The sequence below is a fragment of the Lithobates pipiens genome, unplaced genomic scaffold (genome assembly GCF_037356315.1).
Source record: "Lithobates pipiens isolate NorthernLeopardFrog02 unplaced genomic scaffold, aLitPip1_a1.2 Scaffold_18, whole genome shotgun sequence".
Classification (NCBI taxonomy): Eukaryota; Metazoa; Chordata; class Amphibia; order Anura; family Ranidae; genus Lithobates; species Lithobates pipiens.
In genome coordinates this window covers 626,398,525-626,423,548 of record NW_027507758.1, presented here as the reverse complement: position 1 = coordinate 626,423,548, position 25,024 = coordinate 626,398,525, and the positions used below count along the sequence as shown (strand labels likewise).

Sequence of the window (25,024 nt, the reverse complement as noted above, 5' to 3'; positions counted from 1 at the left end):
GCCTTGGCCAACTTCAGGAAGGTTGACTGGGAGCCCCTCCAGCCTTTCCTGTATTCTCTGCTGGGAAGATAACCCATCATATCTCTTGTTTTTTGCTGAAAAGGACTCTTTGTGGAATACTTCCTCCTCCTAGTCTTGTCTTGGGGTATTAACCCACTCTTCCTACTGGTCACTCTGGAAATTGCTGCATCCAGCTTTTCTCCCAAACAGAGATTTCCCACTGAATGGTATGCAACACCATGTCCCTGTCGAAGAGGGGTCGCTGCCCAGGGCTTCAGCCAGAAAGCCCTTCTAGCGGTTATGTAATATAGCATTGTTCTTGCTGAGTATTTCAGAGAGTCAGTAGCAGCCTCTGCCATGAAGTCTGAGGCCAACTTCAGTTCATCCAGGGCTCTGATTACTTGCTCTATATCCACATCTTCCTGCTGAGTTGATTCAACATTCTCTGGCCAAGCTCTAACTGCTTTGGAGACTGAAGTTAGAGCCACAGCCGTCTTGCAGGCACCCCCCGCTGCTTTTTATGCCTTTTTCAGGTCTGCATCCCTAAAGCAGGCCTCATCTTTTAGTGGCAGTATCGTGGGGCACTGCGTCAAACAGCTGTACAGCTGCATCACACAGGGGATAAAGCTTTTGGAAATGGTCGAATGGTACTGGTCTCTTGTCGACTTTCTTCCATTCTTCAGAATCAACGTCCTTGATTTCATCAATCAAGGGGAAAGTTGAAGATTTCTTTTTGAGATGAGGGAAATATCTCCTCGATTTTGGCGGAGTCATAACAGATTCTTCCCATTCTATGGTCTTTTTTTACCACTTTTATTCTGTCTGTCTCCCTCCTAGACTCGGCTTTCTCCTCCGACCGCTGTTCCAGCAGGTGTTCCGCCTCTTCATACACACTCAGGGAGGAGAAAACGGATATACAGCACATACACAGCACAAGGCCGTGTTCACACTGTGATATGTTTCTCGGGGCTGCAGTTCCTCTGAGCTCCACAAGGTGGTGATCTCACCTCTGCCCAAATAGGAAGTCTCTATGGAATACAGACAGGAAGTGATGTCAGGTACAGACAGGACATTTCATTTGGAAGGAAGCAGAGATAAGACGCTGCAGGAGTTGGCGGCAGAAGAGGTAATATGTAGATTAACTCCTTCAGGGGGGCTCAGTTGATGATTAATGGATCTTGCTTCCAAAGCTGGTCATACATGGTTCAGTCTTATTGTTCAGCCAGTGGGCTGAGCAAAAAAACTGAACCGATTCCCCCATCCACACATTGGAGGGGGATGGGAGAATCCTCCCTGCTGCACTATTGTATTCTTACAATGGGGGGCGCTCCTCCACTCTCAGAATACACAAATCAGTGACGAAGCTATTGGCTGAAGCCTCTGATCCAGTGACTTTTATCCGGCAGTGACCACACATGGATGGAAACTTGACCGATCCCTGCTGAACCTTCATCTCTTGGATGCGCTCGTCTGTTGCTTGTCCTGACCTTTATCCTGATTCCTGGATCTCCTCCTCATCTCTCCTCCATATCCTCTTACACAGCTTTTCTCCACACCTGCAGTGACCCTGGGGGGAGGAAACTTGGCAGCAGCACTCAGCAAAATCTATCCTCACCATTAGGAGCTCTGAAGAAAATTGTCTGCTATTTACACTCCGTTCCTCTGCACGTCACCTGCTCACCTGAGAGCTTACTTTCACACATTCCTGTCAGATTTCTGTATGGTAAAGGTCAACTTTTTCCCTTTTCAGTTTAGGAGAGGTGAGACACACCCAGGAAAAATGATTTGGTTTGCATGGGAACGTCATATAGAGGACCCCTCAAATCTCCCCATCCAAATGTCCCTCCATGCAGATTCAATATGTCCTATGACATCACACTGACCTCACAGCTCCTCCTTCCAATGTCCCTCCATGTGCTTTTTTTTCTGATGCTCTTAGGATGTGGGCGGTCCCTTGGCATCCTCACATGGCCCTGCATTGTATGTAATGATGTCAGAATACCTGCAACAAGCTTTTAACCTGTAGAGTGTGGGGGTCCTGTGTGATAAAATAATACCTCAGCTTGAAGTGGGGCTTTAAAAAAATGGAGACCTGAATGGTGAGGTGAGGAGGATTCTGGGAATATCATTTCATTTTACTATTTGTGTTCAGATCTAGAGTTTTCCTCCTGTGAAGTCTGGAGATCATATGACCATCACATTGCCTCCACCTCCCTCCCTGATAGAATAGAGAAATACAAAGAAGATTCTAGAAGTCACCAGGGAGATTGAGGAGAGGTGAGCGGTGCTGGGAGTTCTGGGACATTATCCAGTAACAGACAAGGGATGTGTCTGGATGGTGACTGTATCATTGTGTGTGTCAGGTTCCTATAAGGTGTCAGGATGTCACTGTCTATTTCTCCATGGAGGACTGGGAGTATTTAGAAGGACACAAGGATCTCTACAAGGACGTCATGATGGACAATCAGCCGCCCCTCACATCACCGGGTAAGAGGAGACTTTATTGTAAAGGAGAGAGCAGTACGGAGGCTCCACCTAGATCCCCCATCATCTGATAAACACATAGAAACAATGTATTCAGTCAGTGTGTGTGTTTCCTACAGATGGATCCAGTAATGGGAACCCACCAGAGAGATGTCCCCGTCCTCTGTATTCCCGGGATTCCACACAGGAAGATCACACCATCCCTCACCATCATCAGGTAAATGAGGAACAATCACTGATAGTATTATTAGGATTTGTACATTATCTGCATTGTTACCATTGATGTCATTTTTATTCTATATTCAGAGTGGAAACCTGAGAGAGTCTAAAGTTGAGGTTAAAGAAGAGATAAAAGAGGAGGAGGATAAGAATGGGGTGATGGAGCAGTCAGAGTTTTTAAAAGAACACATTGATCTGTATCAAGACTCCATGGTTGAGTCATCCATCTACAGAAACCCACCAGAGAGATGTCCCCGTCCTCTGCATTCCTGGGATTCCACACAGGAAGATCACACCATCCTTCACCATAATCAGGTAGATCATTGACAATTATCGGTAGTTCTGATATATACACATCATGTTTGTTACATTGAATGTTTTATTATATATTCAGAGTGGAAATCTCAGGGATGATAATATTGTTGTTAAAGAAGAGTATAAAGAGCAGTATGGAGTGATGGAGGGGTTTTCAGGATACAAGGATATGATGGAATCACTCAATACCAGGAACCCACCAGAGAGATGTCCCCGTCCTCTGCATTCCCGGGATTTCACACAGGAAGATCACACCATCCCTCACTGTTACAATGTTAGTGGGACAGAGGTTATAAAACACACGTATAGAGTGTGGATTTTATATGTGATGTCACAATAGTAAAGCTTATATCTTACAGATGATATTCTCTCAAATTTTCTTGATTTAGAGTGGAGATCCAATTGATACAGAATTTGAGGTTAAAGGAGAAGAAAAAGAGACTTATGTGAGGAATGATCAGCAGTCTATGGAGGAGGATGGAATAACGGGGACATTTATAGAGGAGGACCCACCTACAGAGATCAGCACAGGTGGGTCATTAACACTCATACTGCTCACTGATTGGTCCAGGGTAGGGCAGGGACTGGGTGATATCAGCTTGTAATACCCTGGTTACTTTCCTGAGCTGTGTTCCCCAACTTGTATTCCTGTATTTCTCTCAGATAATCTTCCTTCTCTGCTGAAGACACAATTTATGTATCTAGACCGGGTTTTTGGAGATTCTGGGGTTCAGCTGGCAGCAAAATGTTAATTTTCACCATAGGCATTACTAGACCTAGGCACCTGGGGTATGTGTTTTGGGTCTTCTGCCCCATACCCAGGTATGGCAAGATCTCTGACAGAACAAACCTCCCAGGGTTTCTTGCTCTGTTGTCTGCTGGCTGTGCCGGGTGGAGGGATATGTCTGTATAGTCTCAGACCCAAGTCGCTGAGTGCAGTCTCAGGAGATGGGAGGCAGCGGTGTGGGACCTCTGCAACTTGTCTCATGTAAACATTAACCTTCCACTGATAACAGAATACCAATATTATGAGTCCTGCCCCTTACACCAGAGCTCAAAATATCAAGTCCTAAGCTACTAGCCAGGCCTTAAGGGTTACATGCTACCAGTTGCCCCACCCAACCCAACCAGTCCCCACGCCTAAACACCAACCCTCATAAATTATCTCATGAAATTACACGTAAATGTTTTATGCAGAATTAAAGGGGTTGTAAACTCTTGTGTTTTTTCACCTTAATGCATCCTATGCATTAAGGTAAAAAAACTTCTGTCAGTCACCGGCCCCCCAGCCCCCCGTTTTACTTACCTGAGACCTGGAGTTTCCAACGACAAGGATGTGCTGTCTTTCTGTCCCGGGGTTCTCGAAAATGTGATTGGATAGATTGATAGCAGCACAGCCATTGTTTCCTGCTGCCGTCATTCAAATCCAATGACACGGGCACCGGGGGGCAGGGCTGAGTCCGGCATTTGTGTTTATGGATGCAAATGCTGGACTCAGTAGCGCATCCGCAAGGTAACCCCCTCGGGAAAGCACTTCTCCTAGGGGGTTATCTGATGTGGGGAGGAGCCACGAGAGCCGCCAGGGACCCCAGAAATCAAAGTTCAGGGCCACTCTGTGCAAAGTGAGCTGCACAGTGGAGATAAGTATGATATGTTTGTTATTTAAAAAAAAAAAAAAGATTCTTTACAATCACTTTAAGTTCCAAAAATAAATATTAACAACTTTATCAGTGCCCCTCAACACAGCCTCACTAGTGCCCCTCAATACAGTGTGACCAGTGCCCTCAGTACAGTCTCACCTGTGCCCGTCAATACTGTCTCAGCTGTGCCCTTTAGTACAGTCTCACCTGTGCCCGTCAGTGCAGTCTCACCTGTGCCCGTCAGTGCAGTCTCAACTGTGCCCATCAATGCAGCCTCACCTGTGCAGAGGAAGAGTCAAGCTGGCCACTGTAACAGCTTTTGTTTGAATTGCTGGGTTCCCGATGCCGTTCACTGTCACACAGTCCCGCCTCCTCACCACTCACATCACACAGTGCCGCCTCCTTGCCCGGTGCCTCCTGGCATTGGACCGGTGTTCTGTCTATCAAATGCGCCAGACGAGGAGGCGGGACTGTGTGACATGAGCGGTGCTGGGTGAGGAGGCCTTTCGTTTTCCAGGACAGCCTCTGAGACATAGGGCTCCTCCCTCCGGGACAGGAAACCCGTACATCCACAATTGTATAAAGGTGGTCCTCCAGGCCTCCCTCTTCAGTTTTTGTGTTTCCTGCCAGATGGGATGGAGCATATTAGGAACCTAGGGAGTTCCATGTCTCAGGGCTATCCTGAAGCGATCACCTCCCATTTTAGCTCTCCTCTGCCTGCAAGCACCCCTCTGTGCTGCTGGGGAAGAGTAGGGTTACTGGCCCCACCGCTGCCATTTTGCTTGGGGAGAGTAGGACCCCTGTGTGTGCATCCCGCCCTCCATGCCCAGCGCTATCGTTACCTGGACAAGATTGCATCCATTCTGCTGTGATCAGGGTGGCCAGCGGTCAAGAGACGCACTTTGCCGGCCACTGCACTGGGTCATTCCGGGTAAAGGAAGCATGCGGCGTCCAAGGCGTGGCTTCTGTGTTCCAACGGGAGGAAGTGATGAAAAGGGCTCAGCAGAGGCTAAGCACACACCGACAACCATGGAGGGCATGGCAGCACAGGCGGTAGACTTTGGTTTTTCTGGTACCGGCACCTCTCAGGTAAGCGTGGTAAGGGGAGGCCATGGCTTACTGTGGGGGGTTAGAGTCCTAGGACCAAAAGATCCCTCCCTGGGTGGGGAACCACAGGTGATGAGCTGGGCACTGCTAGGCTAGCCCCAAGCACAATGATGGTGAGGGGCAAGGACATGCACTAATGGGTGTCTTTCCTCTGTGTTTGACTTTCAGGTTAAAACCCAGGACAGGACCCAGATGCAGCCTCCTAGAAAGAAATGTGCCGAATGTGGGTCATAGTTAGGTTCCAGTTGGTAAAAGCCGCTTTGCCCTGAATGTGTCAGTAGTCTGGTCAAGGATGTTTCTGTGACAGCTTGTCAGAAGATCCTGGCATCTGTTAAAGACGAGACTGCATCCACGTTTCAATCTTTCAAGGGGATGATGGATAGGATGCAGGGTCCCTCATAATCCCTATCCAGGGCAGTGAGTCTGCCTTCCCTGTCTGAACCTAGTCAGGAGGATGAGGGGGATAGGGAACCTAGGTTGCTCTTCTCCTCTCAAGCAGGCTCAGCATCTGACTCTGAGGGAGAGGAAAATTCCTCCAGGGGGTCCAAGTAAAAGTTGTCTTTGGACGATGTGAGGGACTTACTCAAGGCGACACTATGACACCTTGGAAATCCGTGAGGAGCAAGTTCAACTTTCTAAGCACAACCTGATGTACCAGGGGTCTAGTGCACAGAAAGCCAGGGTATTCCCGTGCATAAATCTTTGGTGAAGTCAATCCTGCTGGAGTGGGAGCAGCCTTGGGTAGCCTTAAACATAGGTTTCCCTTTCGAGAAGGATGCTTCCCACCCTTGGAAAAAAGTTCCAAAATTGGATGCACCGTTAGCCTTTGGTGTTCCCCCTTACACAGGAAAATGTCCTAGGCAGCTCTTCAACCACAGAAGCTTTATATAGAAAGGCACAGAGCAAAGATGCTGCTGTAAGCTTTATTTTCTTATGTGTGTTCCTTGCAAAAACTGTTACAGTCTGTGAATACAAAACTTTAATTAACTAGCAGATTAACCCAAGTTAAACTTATATGAACTTATATAAAGATGGAGTCACTTCTGTTCAGTCATATTACTACATCTAGAAAGACTGATTTGGACATTTTTGATCCCATGGACAAAAGATGGGACTTTTTTTTTAAAAGGGTTTGGGATGCCTCGTTTATTGGTTTAAAGCCAGCCTTAGCAGCTACTTGCGTGGCCAGGAATCTGGAATGTTGGCTAATACAGTTGCAGTCAAACATTTCAGCCAACACGTCCAGGCAACAGCTTCTTAAATCTCTTCCATTGTCATTTAAATCTGTTGGATTTTTGGCAGATGCCTCTGCAGAATCAGTAAAATTGGCAGCTAGATCAGCAGCTCTCGTGAATGCCGCTAGAAGGGCTGTGTTGCTGAAAGCCTGGACCGGTGATGCCGCATCAAAGCTTAAGCTTTGTGGGTTACCTTTTTCAGGTGATCACCTGTTTGGACCTGGCCTCCAGGAGGCTTTGGACCGTACTCAGGATAAGAAAAAAGCATTCCCTGAAAAGAAGAATGGTATGGAGTGTAATCGTTTTTTTTGAGGCCACAGGCAGCAGGCCCAACAGGAGAGAGGTGGCCGCCCCAAAAAACATTGGACAGGGCACAAGGGGCATGGAAGAGGAGGAATCCTATTTAATCTTCCTCAAGCCACCACAAAGCCCCAGTGACTCCTGCGTCCTAGTGGGAGGGAAACCGGGGAACTTCCCCTCACAGTGGACCGCTACAACTTCAAGCCCATTCATATTAGACATCATAGAGAACGGCTACAAGTTGGAGTGCAATTCCATTCCCTCTCCCAGTTTTCAGATCATCCCAGTTACCTAGGGATCGGGAGAAGGCAGAAGCTCTCAGTCTTTTGTTCGGGAAATTGGTGGATCAGAAGGTCCTTATGCAGGTGCCTCAGAAGGAATGCTGTCTGGGATTATATTCCCATGTGTTTGTGGTAAAACAGCCCTGGGGAAAATTCAGGTTGATCTTAAATTTCCGTCCTCTAAACAGGTTTGTGAAATACAAATGCTTCAGGATGGAGTCTATTTTCACAATAAGAAATCTCCTGTTTTCAGGGTGCCACATGGCAACGTTCGATCTCAGGGATGCCTACCTGCATATCCCGATACATCAAGACTTTCAAAAATTTCTCAGACTGGCAGTCGGAGTGAATTCGGAGGTTCTTCACTTTCAGTTCCGGGCACTACCTTTTGGACTGTCGTCCTCTCCAAGGATCTTTACAAAGGTCCTGGCAAAGACCTTAGCCCATTAACCCCTTCCCGCCGAGCGTACGCAGATATGCGTACTCGGCTTCCGGGGGGTATACCGGGATGATGCCCGCACCTGCAGGCATCATCCCGGTACCGTCTTTTACAGCGGGCGATTGGCTATCCAGCCATAACAACCGATGCGGCTAAAAGCCGCTCGGCTGTTATGCCGGAGGAGCGGGAGGGGACGTCCCCCCCTCCCGCCGCCTCCCGCCGCTGTTACCGGTGCTCCCGCTCGATCGGGAGCACCGATTGCATGTCCGATGGCTCCGGCCGCTGGGGAGGAACTGGAACAAAGCCGTAATCGGCTTCGTTCCAGTCTCCTCATAGTAAACACGGAAGCGACGTCATGACGTCACTTCCCGTTTACTCGGCTGCCAATGGCGCCGGTTTTAAAAAAATATCCGGTATTCAGAATCGCCGTTTTCGGCGATCTGAATACACTGAAGTGTAAAGGAGGGGTGGGGGGTCTTTTAGACCCCCGATCCCTCCATAAAGAGTACCTGTCACCACCTATTACTGTCACAAGGGATGTTTACATTCCTTGTGACAGCAATAAAAGTGATCAAAATTATTATTATTTTTTTTTAAACAATTTAGTAATTTTTAAATAAATAAAATAAATAAAAAAATAAAAAAATTTTTTTTAAAGCGCCCGCCGTCCCCGCGAGCTCGCAAAGCAAAGAAAACGCATACGGAAGTCGCGCCCGCGTATGTAAACGGTGTCCAAATCACACATGTGAGGTATCGCCGCGATCGTCAGAGCGAGAGCAATCATTCTAGCACTAGACCTCCTCTGTAACGCTAACCTGGTAACCGTAAAAAATGTTTAAAGTGTCGCCTATTGAGATTTTTAGGTACCGTACTTTGTCGTCAATCCACAAGTGTGTGCAATTATAAAGTGTGACATGTTTGGTATCTATTTACTCGGCGTAACATTATCTTTCACATTATGCAAAAAAAATTGGATAATTTTACTGTTTTGTTTTTTTTAAATTAATGAAAGTGTACATTTTCCCAAAAAGTTGCATTTAAAACACCGCTGCGCAAATACCGTGTGACATAAAATATTGCAACAATCGCCGTTTTATTCTCTAGACTCTCTGTTAAAAAAATATATATAATGTTTGGGGGTTCCAAGTAATTTTCTAGTAGAAAATATGGATTTTAACTTGTAAACACCAAATTCCAAAAACAGGCTTAGTCATGAAAGGGTTAAGAATCAGGGCCATTATGGTGATCCCCTATTTGGACGATCTGCTATTTGTCCCCCATCCCTTCCAGAAGCTGGCGAGGGATTTGCAGGAAGCACAGGATTTCTTGCAGTCCCTCGGTTGGCTAATCAACTGGGACAAGTCTCAACTGACCCCTACAGAGGAAGTCCAGTATTTGGGGTACAAAATCACTTCAGTGGAGATGAAGATCTTTCTCCCTATGGAAAAGATTGAGAAAATTGGACAAGCAGTGGCACAGCTTCAGGCTAATCAAGAAGCCCACATCAGAGAGGTCATGAGGGTCCTAGGTCGGATGACATCCTGCTTCCCAGCGGTCCCTTGGGCAAGACTTCATCAGCGTCCGCAACAAGGTTTCAAGGTACGTTGCTAAGATGGCAGTAATCAGAGCTTATATCCAGGGTCATGAGGGCGCTGTGGTGGTGGAGGGCCCATCACAATTTAGACAAGGGTCTTTTATGGACCAGACCTTCAGCCCTAGTGATGATGACAGATGCCAGTGCTTTCGGCTGGGGGGCCCACCTGGAGGGAGCCTTAGCTTAGGGAACCTAGTCTCCAGTGGAGGCCAGACGATAGTCGAATCAGAGAGAGCTCTTAGCAATTCAGAGGGCTATAGAGACCTTCCCATCTTGGATAAAGGGACAGCACCTACAGGTGCGGACAGACAATGTGGCGGCTGTCGCTTATGTAAACAAGCAGGGAAGAACCAGGCATCTCGCTCTGCAGTTAATAGCAGACAAGTTTTTTTGTTGGGCCGAGTTAAACTTGACCTTGTTAACAGCCATTCACCTGAAAGGATCTCAGAATTTGCTGGCAGGTTTTCTCAGCCGCCAAGGAACAAGACAAAACAAATGGTCACTCAACACAGACGTGTTCAAGGAGATTGTCCAATGTTGGGGAAGGCCAAAGGTGGACCTCTTTGCCTCAGGAAGCAACAAGAAAGTCACGCGATTCTTCTCCCTCCATCCACTGGATCAAGTTAGAGGGATAGATGCGTTTGCCAATGCATGGCAATTTAGCCTTTGCTATGCCTTTCCCCCATGGAGACTAATAGCTGCAGTTCTCCAGAAATTTTTGACTGAATCGATGGACCTTATTCTATTAGCTCAGTTTTAGCTGAAGAGACCCTGGTTTGCCAACCTGAGAAGACTTGCTATATATCCTCCATTACCTCTTCTGGTCAGGGAGGATCTGGTTTCCCAGGGTCCTATCCTGCACCCTCAGGTAGTGACCCTCAGACTAACAGCCTGGTATCTGAGGAACAGTTGTTGAGGGCTCAGGGGTTTTCAGAGAGAATGATTGAGACTCTTCCAAACTGGTGCAAGCCAGTAACCAGGGCAATTTATACCAAGGTGTGAAGAAGGTTCAGTTCCTGCTTGGAAGAACAGGGACTGGAACAACCTGGCAATTATGGAGGTATATGCTTTAGACGGGAAGCAAGTACCCCTAGTTAAGGCACATTCGACCAGGGCAATCTTGGCTTTTTGGGCAGAGAGATTTGATGCCTCTCCGGAGGATATCTGAAAAGCATCAACATGGTTCAACTACTCCACATTTGCAAGGCATTATCGTCTGGATTTATTTTCTGATAAGGAGCAGACATTCAGATGAAAAAGTCCTCCAGGCAGTGGTCCCACCCTGGCAAAGTAAGTTTCTTGCTTATCATCTCAGAGGCTGTCCTGGAAGACGAAAGGAGAAAACCGGAGTTAGACTTACCAGTAACTCTTTTTCTAGGAGTCTTCCAGGACAGCCTGGTTCCCACCCGGTGTTTTTTCCCGTGACTGGTGTTGGAAGTATGTACTGACGTTGTGTTAGTGTGTTATGTCTGGCAGAGCCTTCCGGTAGTTCTTGTGTAAACTGAAGAGGGAGGCCTGGAGGACCACCTTTAAACAATTGTGGGTCTACGTGTTTCTGGTCCCCGAGGTCCTGGGGCTGTCCTGGAAGACTCCTAGAAAAAGAGTTACCGGTAAGTCTAACTCCAGTTTTTTCCCACAAATAGAGCTTTCTTTTGATGGTATTTGATTGCCTCTTTGAGTTTTATTTATTGCGATATAAACGGGAAAAGACAGAAAATTTAGAAAAAATATTATATTTTCTACTTTTTGTTATAAAAAAATCCAATAAACTCAATTTTAGTCATACATTTAGGCCAAATGTATTCAGCCACATGTCTTTGGTAAAAAAAATGTCAATAAGCTTATATTTATTGGTTTGCGCAAGAGTTATAGCATCTACAAACTAGGGTACATTTTCTGGAATTTACGCAGCTTAATTTCTTGAGGTGCTAAAATGGCAGGGCAGTACACACCCCCCCCCCAAATGACCCCAATTTGGAAAGTAGACACCCCAAGGAAATTGCTGAGAGGCATGTTGAGCCCATTAAATATTTTATTGTTTTGTCACAAGTGATTGAAAAATTACAAAAAATTACACAAAGTTGTCACTAAATGATATATTGCTCAAACATGCCATGGGCATATGTGAAATGACACCCCAAAATACATTCTGCTGCTTCTCCTGAGTACAGGAATACCACATGTGTGAGACTTTTTGGGGGCCTAGCCATGTACAGGACCCCAAAAACCAATCACCGCCTTTAGGCTTTCTAAGGGCTTAAAATGGTGATTTCCCTTCCTCGCTACCTATCACAGTGTTGGAGGCCATGAAATGACAAGATAGCACCCCCCCCCCCCCCCCCCAAATGACCCCATTTTGGAAATAAGACACTTCAAGCTATATGCTGAGAGGCATGTTGTGTCCATGGAATATTTAATATTTTGCCACAAGTTTCGAGAATATTGCATTTTATTTTTTTACACAAAGTTCTCACTAAATTATATATATATTGTTTAAACATGCCATGGTTATATGTGGAATTACACCCCAAAATACATTCTGCTGCTTCTTCTATGTATGGTGATACATATGTGTGAGACTTTTTGTCAGTCTAACTGCGTACAGGACCCCAAAAACAAATTACCGCCTTCAGGATTTCTAAGGGCGTACATTTTTGATTTCGCACCTCGCTGCCTATCACAGTTTCGGTGGCCATGAAATGCCCAGATAGCACAAACACCCCCAAATTACCCCATTTTGGAAAGTAGACACTCCAAGCCATCTGCTGAGAGGCATGTTGAGTATTTTGCATATCTCACTTTTTGTCACAAATTTTGAAAAAAGAAAAAAAAATACCAAGCTTCTAGTGTCTTAGGCCATAGAGAAGATTGGAGCCATTCTGGTCTCTGATCAACTCTATGGTCAGCTGGTGGAACCACCGGCTGCATTCTCAGGTTCCCTGTTGGCACAGGAGAGCCTGAGACTGTGTAAAAGCAGTCTAGAGGCTAATTAGCCGCTAGGATTGCTTTTACATGAAAGCTGACCGCTGGCTGAAAAGAATGATACCTAAACCTGCAGGCATTATTCAGCCTGTGGGCTGAACAAAAAAAAGAGATTGATCGGTGGGTATGCCCACCATTAGAATACCGCCCTTCATCCACCCACTTCTAATGATGAGCATTCATGCACCATTTTTTTTTTTTTTAACTGTGATGGTAAAATCATCTCCTACAGCGCTGATTTACTATTGTGGGAGCAAACGCTGTTGCTGCCAAGATAAATAAATCAGTGCTGCAGCTGAATGGTGTACCTGCTAAGCAAATGATGGTTAACAATAAAACAAAATAACATTACAGTATAACAGTAAGAAAAACCATACCTGCCAAGCAAATGCAATAAAACATGGTAAAAATAAAAAATTTTTTAACGCAATCTGTGCCTAAAAAATATATGCCGATGCATGGAGGCAATCCGCCCCTAATGTTAGGGACAAATCGCCCCTTCACCCCTAACCCCATGCTTCGGCATATATGCTCTTTTTTTCCCAACTGTGATGGTGAAATCACCTTCTACAGCACCAGATAGGACATAAGGAATATGCCTCTCATGCAGCCGGCTTACTGCATTTGCATTGGGAAGGTGGGGCACAGCACCATCTGGAAACAGAAGGGCTGTGACGATCTCTTCCTGGAATTTAAGGAAGGATCCAGTTCATCCTGACGCTTTGTATAGCACATAAGTGTTCAGCAGAGCCAATTGGAATAAGTATACAGACACTTTTTTGTACCAGTGTCTGGCCTTACGGGCAACTAGGTACGGTGCCAAAAACTGGTCATTGAGGTCCACCCCTCCCATATTAAGGTTATATTCATGGATACAGAGGGGTTTCTCCACAACACCAGTCACTAGGAATTTGGACCGTCGTGTCTGCGTGAAGGGAGGACAGAATGAAAACATTCTTATTATCCCTCAACTTCACAGCTAGCAAATTATTACATCTCAAGCAGGCTCTCTCCCCCAGCCTAAGATGGGAATCTCCAAGTCGCTGGGGTAAGACCCGGCGATTAGATCGCACGGTGCCACATGCACCTAGTCCATGATCAAACAAGTGACTAAAAAGTGGCACATTGTATAATAATTGTCCACAAATGGTACCCCTTTCCGAAAAAGGGTGACACCAAGTCCCACACAATCTTACCAGCGCTCCCTATGTAGTCTGGGCAGTTCTCCGGTTCTTCGTAACTATCTCTTCCCTCGTAAACCATACAACTATATGTTTAGCCTGTTGCCCTGTCACAGAGCTTATACATCTTGACCCAATAGCTGGCACGCTTGCTGGGAATATACTGTTTGAATGACAAGCAGGCAGAAAAATTAATCAGTGACTCATCAATGCAGACAACTTGATTCAGAGTAAACAAGGCTGCATACTGTTGGTTGAAGTGGTTTACAAGGGGCCGAATTCTGTAGAGATGATTGTATCCAGGGTCACCCCGAGGATGACAGAGTTCATTGTCATTGAAATGCATGAAGCACAAGATCTGCTCATATCGTGTCCTGGCCATGGAGGCAGAGAACACGGTCATATGGTGAATTGGATCAGTGGACCAATATGACCGCAACTCACTCTTTTTAGTTATGCTCATGAGGAGGGATAGGCCCAGAAGGGTCTTAAATTCAGAAACCATAATAGGTCACCATTCTCTGGCAAGGGTCAACTGGGGATTAGTGGCGATGACTTGACCAGCATACAAATTTCTTTGGTCCACAATAGATCTATAGAGATCTTCCGTGAAAAACAGAGCATAAAAATCAAATGACATAAAATCAACAGTTTCCAACTGAATTCCGGGTTGGCCAGTGAATGGGGGAAGTACGGGTGCTGCAGAAGTGGTGGGCTCCCAATTCGGATTGGCAAATGCAGCAGGAAGGGCACTATGGGCTCTACGAGCCTGTGTTCGTCTTCTTGGTGGCTGCGGGACACTAGTTGTGCTAGCCACCTCACCAGCCTGAACTGCACTAATGGGACTCACCAAGTCACCACGTGATACTGCAGTGCTGGTTTGACTATGACTAGAATGTACTAGGCCGCTGGTGCTTGCCAGTTCATCAGAAGGATGAGCAGCACGAACGGGGTTGGGTACACCTGACTTTGTCAGGGACCACAACTCCGTCATCAGGGCTATCTGTCAGGGTGCCACTGCTGTCTACAGGATCGTATTCTGATCCTGAAATTGACACATGGGTGACTTCCTCTTCACTATCTGCTCAAAAATGTGTAGGTCTCTTCACTAGTGTAACTTCAATTTGACATTTTGGTCTCTAAATTTACAGGTACACTAGTGAGACTCACAGGAAAAAGAGCACCTGACTGTCAGCGACTGCTTCAAACGTTACCAATAAAACTATTAACATTTCGCAGGGATCAGACCTGACTCTGCGAACACTGCAGTTATGTGTGGTTTTTTTTTGTAAGTGACAGTGATCGATTAATACTGCTCTTGGGTGGGCTGGGCAGAGGGGCTAATCGCAGGTGTTAGCAGGTATCTGGGCTGATTCCGCTAACGCTGCATTTTTGGAAACCCTAAACTATTGGGGATGCTAATATAGGTTTCATCAGATCAAAGATATTGATCCGTTCAGACACTATACTACTAAGGGAGGTGTATGGTGTGTGCGGGGGTGTTAGGCACTTCTGGCACTAATCTGACACTGCCTGGGGTGACACCGACCCTGACTGATGCTAAAACCTAACTGATATCACCTGCCGGGGCGATCAAGGGTGTAAACCTTTGTTGGGTAATATACGGCAGGTGCCCTGATGCTATAAAAACCAAACTAACTAACCAGCGCCACCCGTAACACTAATATGGTGATCACTGGTAATGGGGTGAAAGGATTAACTAGGGGGTAATCAGGGGATTAAAACCTTTATCAGGTAATATATAGGGGTACCCGATGCTATAAAAACCTGATGGTAAAATGAATCTACAAACTGGCTAACTAGCGTCACCCGTGACACAAATACGGCGATCAGAAAAAAGATCTATTAGTGACACTGGCGACGGGGTGAAAGGGTTAACTGGGGGTGATCAAGGGGTTAAACCTTTATTAGGGGGTACCCTAGCCCTACCTGGGCCTACTACTAACTACCCTAACACTTATTACAGTTACAAATTACACCAATGCAGCAATCAGTGAAAAATTTGACAACTGCAATTGGTGACACAGTTACAGGGAGTGAAGGGGTTAACGGGGTGATTGGGGGGTGACAAGTATACCTATGTGTACTGGTGTTAGTGTAGTGTTGTGCAACTCACGTTTAGACATCCTCTCTCCTCTCACTGGAATCGAAAAGACTCCACGAGGAGAGATGACATCACTTCCCCTGTCTGTGTTTACACTTACACAGGCAGGGAAAGATTTCATTTATCAGGACCAATCAGCAAGTCCAGGCCATAAATCATTGGCCTGGACCTGAGGACTGATCGGTTCTGTAACGAACCCGCCGCTGCAGGCACAGGGGAAGCAATCACATCCCGCGCACGTGGGGAGGAACCCACCTGTGCCATTCTGCAGACGTATATAGGGATGCGGCGGTCTGCAAGTGGTTAATTGGCCTGCATACAGAATGCATTATAGAATACAGCTCGGTACACCATCCATACATGTCAGTAAATGCCTGAGAACTTGAATGTGTGAAGAGCAATGCCTCATGGGACATGTAGTCCTGGGCAAGAAAAGGAAGCAAATGATTATAAAATGATTATAAAGGCAGACGTTTTTGTACCTTGTTATAGGGGAACTCTATACTATACTTTGTGGCTTCCTATAGGGGAACTCTATACTATACTTTGCAGCTTCCTATAGGGAACTCTATATTATACGTTGTGGCTTCCTATAGGGGAACTCTTTACTATACTTTGTGGCTTCCTATGGGGAACTCTATACTATACCATGTGGCTTCCTATAGGGTAACTCTATACTATACTTTGTGGCTACCTATAGGGGCACTCTGAAGGCAGGAAGAGCCAGAAGTGTCGAGGAGGTCCAGAAGAGGAGAATCAGGGCTGCTCTGTGCAAAACCATTACACAGAGCAGGTAAGAATGACAGGTCTTTTTTTTTTTAATAAATCCAACATTTACAATGACTTTAAGGACTCTGTGCAGGGAAGATCAGCATCTGAACCCAGAGAAGGTGATAGACTGGAGGTGATAGAAGGCATTACTGTTATATAAAGTAAATGTTTACTAGTATTGTGCATTATATTTAAATGTATTATATCCATGAAAAATCCCTTCAGATCCACGCTATAGCTGAATGACGGCTACAGCATGGACTTACTTTGCCGGGAGGCCGTCAGTAGACATCCTCCCCTTTGCATGCTCCCCGCATGCCCCCTGCATGGCGCGCGCTGTGATCACCAAGTTAATAAGACTTGGGTGATCACAGATTGGAGTAAGGGGTCGATCTCGGCCCCTTACCACGTGATCAGCTGTCAGCCCTTGACAGCTGATCACGTGATGTAAACAGAAGATCGGTAATCTTTTTTTTTTTTTTTTCTCACACTGACATTGTGAAGAGAAAAAAAAGCCGATTACCAGCTTCTGTTGAATGGACATCGATCCTGAAGAGAAAGAGGTGAAGCCACCTCATCTGTGCCCACCAGTAACGCTTGCCAGTGGCTACAGTGCCACGAATCAGTGTCCACCAGTACATATCAGTGCCACCTATCAATGCCCATGAGTGCCACCTATCAGTGACCACCAGTGGTGCCAATCAGTGCCTCATCAGTGACACCTAGCAGTGCTGCCTATCGGTGTCACCTACTAGCGCCAATCAGTGCCACCTATCAGTGCCGCCTATTAGTGCTCATCAGTGCTGCCTAATCAGTGCCCATCAGTGCAGCCTAGCGGTGCCCATCAGTGCAGCCTCATCAGCGTACATCAATGAAGGAGAAAAAATGCAAAATGTTTGCAAAATTTATTAACAAAATATAAAACGGTTTTGTATTTTTTTTTTTTTTTTGGTCTTTTAAATTTTTTTAACAAAAAATAAAAAATCCAGAGGTCATCAAATACCACCAAAAGAAAGCTCTATTTGTGGGAAAAATGATAAAAATGTCATTTGAATACAGTGTTGTAGGACAACAATTGTTGTAGCGCAATTGTTGTTCAAGAGTGACAGTGCTAAAAGCTGAAAATTGGTCTGGGCAGGAGGGGGGTTTAGGTGCCCAGTAAGCAAGTGGTTAATATAAAGGTTGTTTCCCCCTCTAACCTCCATATATCTTCATCTGTGACTCCCAGGTAAAATCCCCATATATCCTACTTCTGGATATATATTTATTATATATGTGTATATATATATGATATAAGATCTATTACTTTCCTTATTTCATAGTATAAATGAATCCCTTATAGTAGTGATTATCTGCTGTTTTTTTACTATAAAGGACTCTTTTTTTTTAACCCCATCATAACGGATGATTAAAAAAAAAATCATGCTACTGCTACTAAATGCTATGCTGGTCATACATTTTAGATGAGAATATTTGCACAAATATTTGTATGATTTGTACATTCGATGAATGGATGAGTAGTTCGAAAATTCCACTTGCTTTTAACATTCAATTTTAAAATGAATGTAACTTCTAAAAAAAACAAAAAATACACATACACTATTTGAAAATTTGTTAGATCGTGAAAAGTTTTATGTTCTGGCCCATCGAATTTTCCTGTCACTGTGGTCGGAAATGAATGATTTGACCCCACTAATGGTTAGAAAATTGGATGAATGTTTTTTTTGAAAGAAAAATAAGTTTGTGTACGGCCAGCATAAGTGACATCAGGTGTAGGGAGCTTATACCCACCTACCTGTCTATGACAATGGAGTCTGTCATCCGGGAGCAGGGTGCTGGCCTTACGTAGAGCCTGGGTACAACGGGCGATACATGCGACGTACTCTACTTACTCCAGGGGAGTGTCAATCTTAATTAGTAAGGCGGTACCCTGCACCGTACATTGTGTGATCTCGGACCCTGGGGGAAGGTATCTGATTGTTGTTGCTGATATTGGCACATACAAGGTGGTCTTAGTTAATGTTTATATTCCACCCCCTTTCCAGGTTCAGATTTTGTATGATATTTTGGGTAGATTGGCGCCCTACATGCACCTCCCTCTCCTTATTGCTGGGGATTTCAATGCCATACTCTCTGCCGCCTTGGACTCCTCAAATGCGTCTAGAGTGGCATCGGCTGACCTTTCTGCCTGGGCGGCTACGGCTTCCCTGACAGAATTGTGGCGATGGAAGAACCCTACTACTAGAGGTTACTCGCATCTATCCAAAACGCATAGATCTTCCTCGAGGATTGATTTGGCGTTCACAAATGCATCAATGTTGCAGCTGGTGGGCGGAGCTACATATTTAGCGGGTGGTTTGTCTGATCATACGCCCCTGTCAATACATATTGGTCTCACCTCAGGTTCTAGGGGGGGGGGGCTGGAGACTCAACCCTGGCTGGCTGGAGGTGGAGGAGGTGTCCACTCAGGTTGCGCCACACTTTGGTAAGTATTGGGAGGATAATGTGGGATCTGCCGCCCCAACCGTGGTGTGGGATGCATTTAAAGCTTGCATGCGCGGTCACTATATCTCGGCTATTAAACAGGCACGTAGGTCCTATAATCAGAAAGAGCAGGAATTGCAGGACAGGGAGAGGGTGTGTGCTTTGGCACATGCTAATAGCCATTCGGATGTCACGTATGGTGAACTTCTGGAGGCGAGGCGTGTTTTGGCACTCCACTACACCGAGCTGGCTCACACGTCTAGGACAAAGCTGGCTGAATCCCTTTTTGAGCGGGGGGACAAAAATGGCAAGTTGCTTGCTATGTTGGTAGCGGACCAGAGAGTTCAGACTAACATACCTTGCATCAAAAACGTTCGGGGGGACATTCTCACAGATCCTGTGGCTATCTTGGACACTTTTGTGGAATTCTACAGAACCCTGTATGCTCCTCTCCCGGCTTACAGCTCACTCGAGCTGGACGGGTTGTTGGCGTCCCTGGGTGTCCCGGTGCTGTCTGAAGGGGACAGGGACATGTTGGACGCTGCTATAACTGAGGAGGACATTGAGAGGGCCATTAGGTCCTTCCCTTCACATAAGTCTCCGGGTCCTGATGGTTTCTGTGTTGAATGGTACAGGGCAAATTTAGAGGACTTGGTACCCCGGCTAAAGGGTCTCTTTCACTACTGTATTGAACACAAGTGTCTTCCTGACTCCCTATTAGAGGCGCAGGTTGTTCTACTGCCAAAGCCGGGTAAGGATCCCCTGTCATGTTCGTCTTACAGGCCAATAGCATTGCTGAATCAAGATTTGAAAATCTTGACAAAAATTCTGGCTACCAGACTCTCCCAAGTCATCACTACCTTGGTGGACATTGATCAGACGGGATTTATTCCGCAGAAGTCTACGGATACCAATTTGCGCAGGCTGTTTACTCATCTGCAGGTCGAACATGACAGGACGGGCGAGAGAGTGGTGGTTTCCCTCGACATGGCTAAGGCCTTCGATTCTGTAGACTGGCGATATATGCTAGCAGTTCTGCGGCACATGGGTTTCGGGGAGGTTTTTGTCACTTGGATCTCTCTACTTTATAGCAACCCTCGGGCGGTTATCAAAATAGGTGCCTTGATCTCCTCTCAGTTTGAAGTGGGCAGGGGCACGCGTCAAGGGTGCCCACTGTCTCCATCCTTATTTGCGTTAGCAATAGAGCCCTTGGCTATAGCTTTGCGGAGGTCCCCTGAGGTTGGAGCTTTGGAGGTAGGGGGTATCAGGGAATGCTTAGCGTTGTATGCGGATGACATGCTTCTGTTTCTGCGGGACGCAGGGCCTTCCTTGGAGGCTGTGTTTGGGGTGCTTGACACCTTTGCCACATACTCCGGGCTTCGGGTCAATTGGGAGAAGTCAAACGTTATGGCTATTGACGGGGGGGCTCGTGCGTTGGTGACCACTAAGGTCCCCATTGCATGGGTGCAGGAGTTTAGGTATTTGGGTGTGAGGGTGTCCCCAAGAGTGGGTGATTATATGTCTCTCAATCTTCTTCCATTGCTGGCTAAGGTGAAGGTACAACTGGATGCCTGGAAACATTTGCCGCTGTCCCTGATTGGTAGGGTTAACCTACTGAAAATGAAAGTTTTACCAGTGTTTTTATACTATTTGCGAAACACACCAGTTTGGATCCCCTGCTCCTTTTTCAGAAGGGTGAACAGTCTGTTCAGTTCGTTTTTGTGGGCTGCTGCGCATCCCAGGATAAGTCTCCGTGTTTTACAGGAGCCCTGGGGTCAAGGTGGCTTGGCCTTACCGGATCTTTTTAAGTATTTTATAGCTGGACAGATGGTGGTCGCCAGGAGATGGTTAACGAGGGATGATGGGGACTCTGCCACGGTACTAGAGGCAGCCCTTATGGGCTCGTATGAGAGCTTATCCTACCTGGTGTATAGGGGTCTGGGGGCCTCTCCCTCCCTGACGGTCTCCATGCGAGTAACGGTGCGAGCTTGGGACAGAGCGCAGGTCCTGATGAAGAACAGGGGGGGGGGTGCTGGTCGCCAGACGCCCCTCTCTGGTTTAATCCCAGGCTGCCGCATTTTGGTGCGATTCCTGACCCGGTGATATGGGCCAGGGTTGGCATCAAACAACTTGTGCACATAGTGGGGGGGACCAGGCTATACACTTTTGATCAACTGAAAACGAAATACAATTTACCGAACTGGTATTTTTTTCGCTACCTTCAGTTGAGACACGCCTTCCTCACCCAGTTTGGTTCGGATGCTTTGGAGTTGGGTGTGTCTCCTCTGGAGAGGGTGCTGCGGACGGGGGACCTTTTGAAGCCCTTATCCGCGGTATACAAAGAGCTGTTCGTTGATAGGCCCAGTGTGGTACAAAAGTGTAGGGACACATGGAGCGCTTTGGTGGCGGACTTTGGGGGGGAGGACTGGGACGACATGTGGGCCTATCCCTTCCAGACTCTGGTGTCGGCCAGAGATAGACTTATTCAATATAAAATTCTATACAGGGTACACTACACACCTGCAAGGCTAGCTGGAATGTATGGTACGGGTGCGGCGGGGTGCTGGAGGTGTACGGAAGACCGAGCTGGCTTCGATCATATATTTTGGCAGTGCCCACTGATTGGGGACTTTTGGAGGGGAGTGACGGATACCATCCAAACAGTCCTCTTGGTGCCGATTCCTCTTACGGTCATGGTCTGTTTGCTGGGGCTGGTGGAGGAGTTGGCTCCTAGAAGGGCACAAAGAACTATGATATCTCTGTCTTTGTTCTATGCGCGTAAAGCCATCCTGTTGTATTGGAAAAAACCTGAACCACCTACTGTGTCATATTGGAAAAGCCTGATTAACAAAGCACTCCCACTTTACAAGGCCACGTATCTTAGTAGGGGATGCTCCAAAAAATTTGAGAAAGTGTGGCAGGGCTGGCTAGACGCCAAAGATACTTTGAATTAGTTTGCTGAGTGGGGAGAGGACTCCTGGATAGCCAATGGGAGCACGGGGTAGATTGATGCTATGTGCTCTGTGGGTTTTTCTGTTGTGCATTTGGAGTCAGGGTGCAGCATCACTTTTTGGGGGGCCAGTTTTTCTCTGGGGCATACGGTTGTTGACTATGACTATGAATGTGTTTAGTGATTTGTATTTGACTGGGGGGCTGCACAGGGGCATGGGTGGGAGGGGGGGGGGGTTTGGGTCATATGTTTATATGTGTTGTTTGTGTTGAAAAACTGTTAATAAAAACAAATTTACAAAAAAAAAAAAAAAAAAGGGAGTCTGTCATCCATCATAATATATTACACTCCTGTCTGATAATCTGCAAAACAGCGTTTTACGTTTTTTATATTTTAATAATGTTGCTCTCTGATTCTGATATGTAGCAGATTCACCCTCTAATAATACATCTATCTGTCTGTTATTCTCAGAGTCGATTAAATATCCAATTATATATATATAGACATTTATATTTACCGCTGCATATAGAGATTCAAGAATATTAACTAAATTATACATGAACCTTTTTTTTTTTAGGTTTTTATCCAATTAGTCGATTAATTTAAACAATAATCGGCAATTAAATTATGAAAATAATCATTAGTTGCCGCCCTACAGAAGACCCATTTACTAGTTACCTTGAGGGTGGAAGTGTAAAATCCTCAGAAACAAAGCTGCCTGATGTGGGCGGAGTCCTGGTTTAGGGTAAACAATCTGCTCATGTCTAGTAATAATCTTTTTATCTCTATTTTAGTAGATGGACGGGAGATGAGGAAAACCTCAGAGGATTGTCTCACTTTGTCTCCGGACTGTAAAGTAGAAGATGAGGACATCACACAGTATAGTCCAGGAGAAAACCCAGCTACCTCAAATGTCCATACAACAGAGAAGTGGTTTTCCTGTTCTGAGTGTGGGAAATGTTTTACAGCAAAGTCCAGTCTTTACACACATCAGAGATCTCACACGGGAGAGAAGCCGTATTCCTGTCCTGAATGCAGAAAATGTTTTCATTCTAAATCTCATCTTAATGTTCATAAAAGATCTCACACGGGAGAGAAGCCATATTCCTGTCCTGAATGTAGGAAATGTTTTATCCAAAAATCAGACCTTGTCACACATCAGCGATCTCACACTGGGGAAAAACCGTATTCCTGTCCTGAGTGCGGGAAATGTTTTTCAGTGAAGTACAATCTTTTCACCCATCAGAGATCTCACACGGGGGAAAAGCCACATTCCTGTCCTGAGTGTGGGAAATGTTTTACAGTGAAGTCCCATCTTTTCATCCATCAGAGATCTCACACAGGGGAGAAGCCTTATTCCTGCCCTGAGTGTGGGAAATGTTTTTCAGTGAAGTCCCATCTTTCCATCCATCAGAGATCTCACACGGGGGAGAAGCCGTATTCCTGTCCTGAGTGTGGGAAATGTTTTTCAGTGAAGTCATATCTTTACACACATCAGAGATCTCACATGGAGCAGAAGCCATATTCCTGTCCTGAGTGTGGTAAATGTTTTTCACAGAAGTTCGATCTCTACACACATCAGAGATCTCACACAGGGGAGAAGCCGTATCCCTGCCCTGAGTGTGGTAAATATTTTTCACGGAAGTCCAGTCTTTACACACATCAGAGATCTCACACGGGGGAGAAGCCGTATTCCTGTCCTGAGTGTGAGAAATGTTTTTCAGTGAAGTCCAGTCTGTACATACATAAGAGATCTCACACGGGAGAGAAGCCGTATTCCTGTCCTGAGTGTGGGAAATGTTTTGCAGTGAAGTCCCATCTTTTCAACCATCAGAGATCTCACACGGGGGAGAAGCTGTATTCCTGTCCTGAGTGCGGGAAATCTTTTTCACGTAAGTCCCATCTTTACACACATCAGAGATCTCACACGGGGGAGAAGCCGTATCCCTGCCCTGAGTGCGGGAAATATTTTTCACGGAAGTCCAATCTTTACAGACATCAGAGATCTCACACGGGGGAGAAGCCACTTTCCTGTCCTAAGTGATGGAATTGTTCCTCACTGAAGTCCTGTCTTCCTGTACATCAGGGATCCCACACAACCCTCAAAGTTTATTAGTGCCTTGAGTGTAGGAAATGTCTTCTATATGAATGTTACTGGACATCATGTGGGGAAGCAGCACACCCTGATATACACCTCAGATATACTCCATGGCTGATCTTCATCATGTAAGAAACAGTTCCAGGGGTGTGGACATTTTTTGAAAGAAACTACTTGTCTAAGGGACTAAATCGGGGTCCCAATCTCCTTGTCCCCTTATGACAGTCTCCTTGTTCCTCATCTACCAGAGATCTCAGCAGTGGTGTGGGAGTTCACTGAAAACTACAAGTCAACATTGGCACGGCCAACCTTTTTTCATAAAGTGACAGCCGGTACGGGGAATTTCTTGTTGCACTGCTGTCACATAGAGGGCGTGGATCGCTGAGCCGCTGCAGGAACATGTAACATGTTCCCGAAGGTGAAGGTTTCCTTTAACCCCTTCACTGCCATAGCCTTTTTTGCCCACACTTTTAACCACTTCAATACCGGACACTTTCACCCTCTTCTGCCCAGGCCAATTTTTAGCTTTCAGCACTGTCACGCTTTGACAATTACTCAGTCAAGCAACATTGTACCCATATGACATTTGTTATCTTTTTTTCCCCACAAAAAGAGCTTTCTTTTGGTGGTACAGTGCCTTGAAAAAGTATTCGTAACCCTTAAAATGTTCCACATTTTGTCATGTTACAACCAAAAATTTAAATGTATTTTTTTTGAATTTTATGATAGACCAACACAAAGTGGCACATAATTATGAAGTGGAAGGAAAATGGTAAATGGTTTAAACATTTTTTTTTACAAATAAATATGTGAAAAGTG

The 25,024-nt window shown here is 45.8% G+C and overlaps 1 protein-coding gene across 2 annotated transcripts; it reads left to right on the top strand.

Moving 5' to 3' along the window:
- Window positions 1–1,034: 1,034 nt before the first annotated feature.
- Window positions 1,035–25,024, top strand: LOC143989589 (uncharacterized). 2 transcript variants are annotated; one of them, XM_077489792.1, is made up of 8 exons: window positions 1,035–1,126; window positions 2,153–2,277; window positions 2,364–2,487; window positions 2,604–2,701; window positions 2,791–3,018; window positions 3,098–3,292; window positions 3,408–3,549; window positions 22,902–25,024. In XM_077489792.1, the coding sequence occupies exons 3-8, from the start codon at window positions 2,403–2,405 to the stop codon at window positions 24,149–24,151; spliced, it is 1,998 nt and encodes a 665-aa protein (XP_077345918.1). In that variant the 5' UTR covers window positions 1,035–1,126; window positions 2,153–2,277; window positions 2,364–2,402; the 3' UTR covers window positions 24,152–25,024. The 2 variants fall into 2 exon arrangements, with proteins under 2 accessions (XP_077345918.1, XP_077345919.1); XM_077489793.1 differs by lacking the exon at window positions 1,035–1,126 and having other exon boundaries at window positions 1,139–2,277.

Bases quoted from the DNA above. Each gene is read 5' to 3' on its own strand.
- LOC143989589 (XM_077489792.1), top strand. From the start codon at position 2,403: ATGGAGGACTGGGAGTATTTAGAAGGACACAAGGATCTCTACAAGGAC. The intron at 2,702-2,790 runs GTAAATGAGGAA...TTCTATATTCAG, and splicing joins CCATCCCTCACCATCATCAG to AGTGGAAACCTGAGAGAGTC. The intron at 3,550-22,901 runs GTGGGTCATTAA...TCTCTATTTTAG, and splicing joins ACCTACAGAGATCAGCACAG to TAGATGGACGGGAGATGAGG.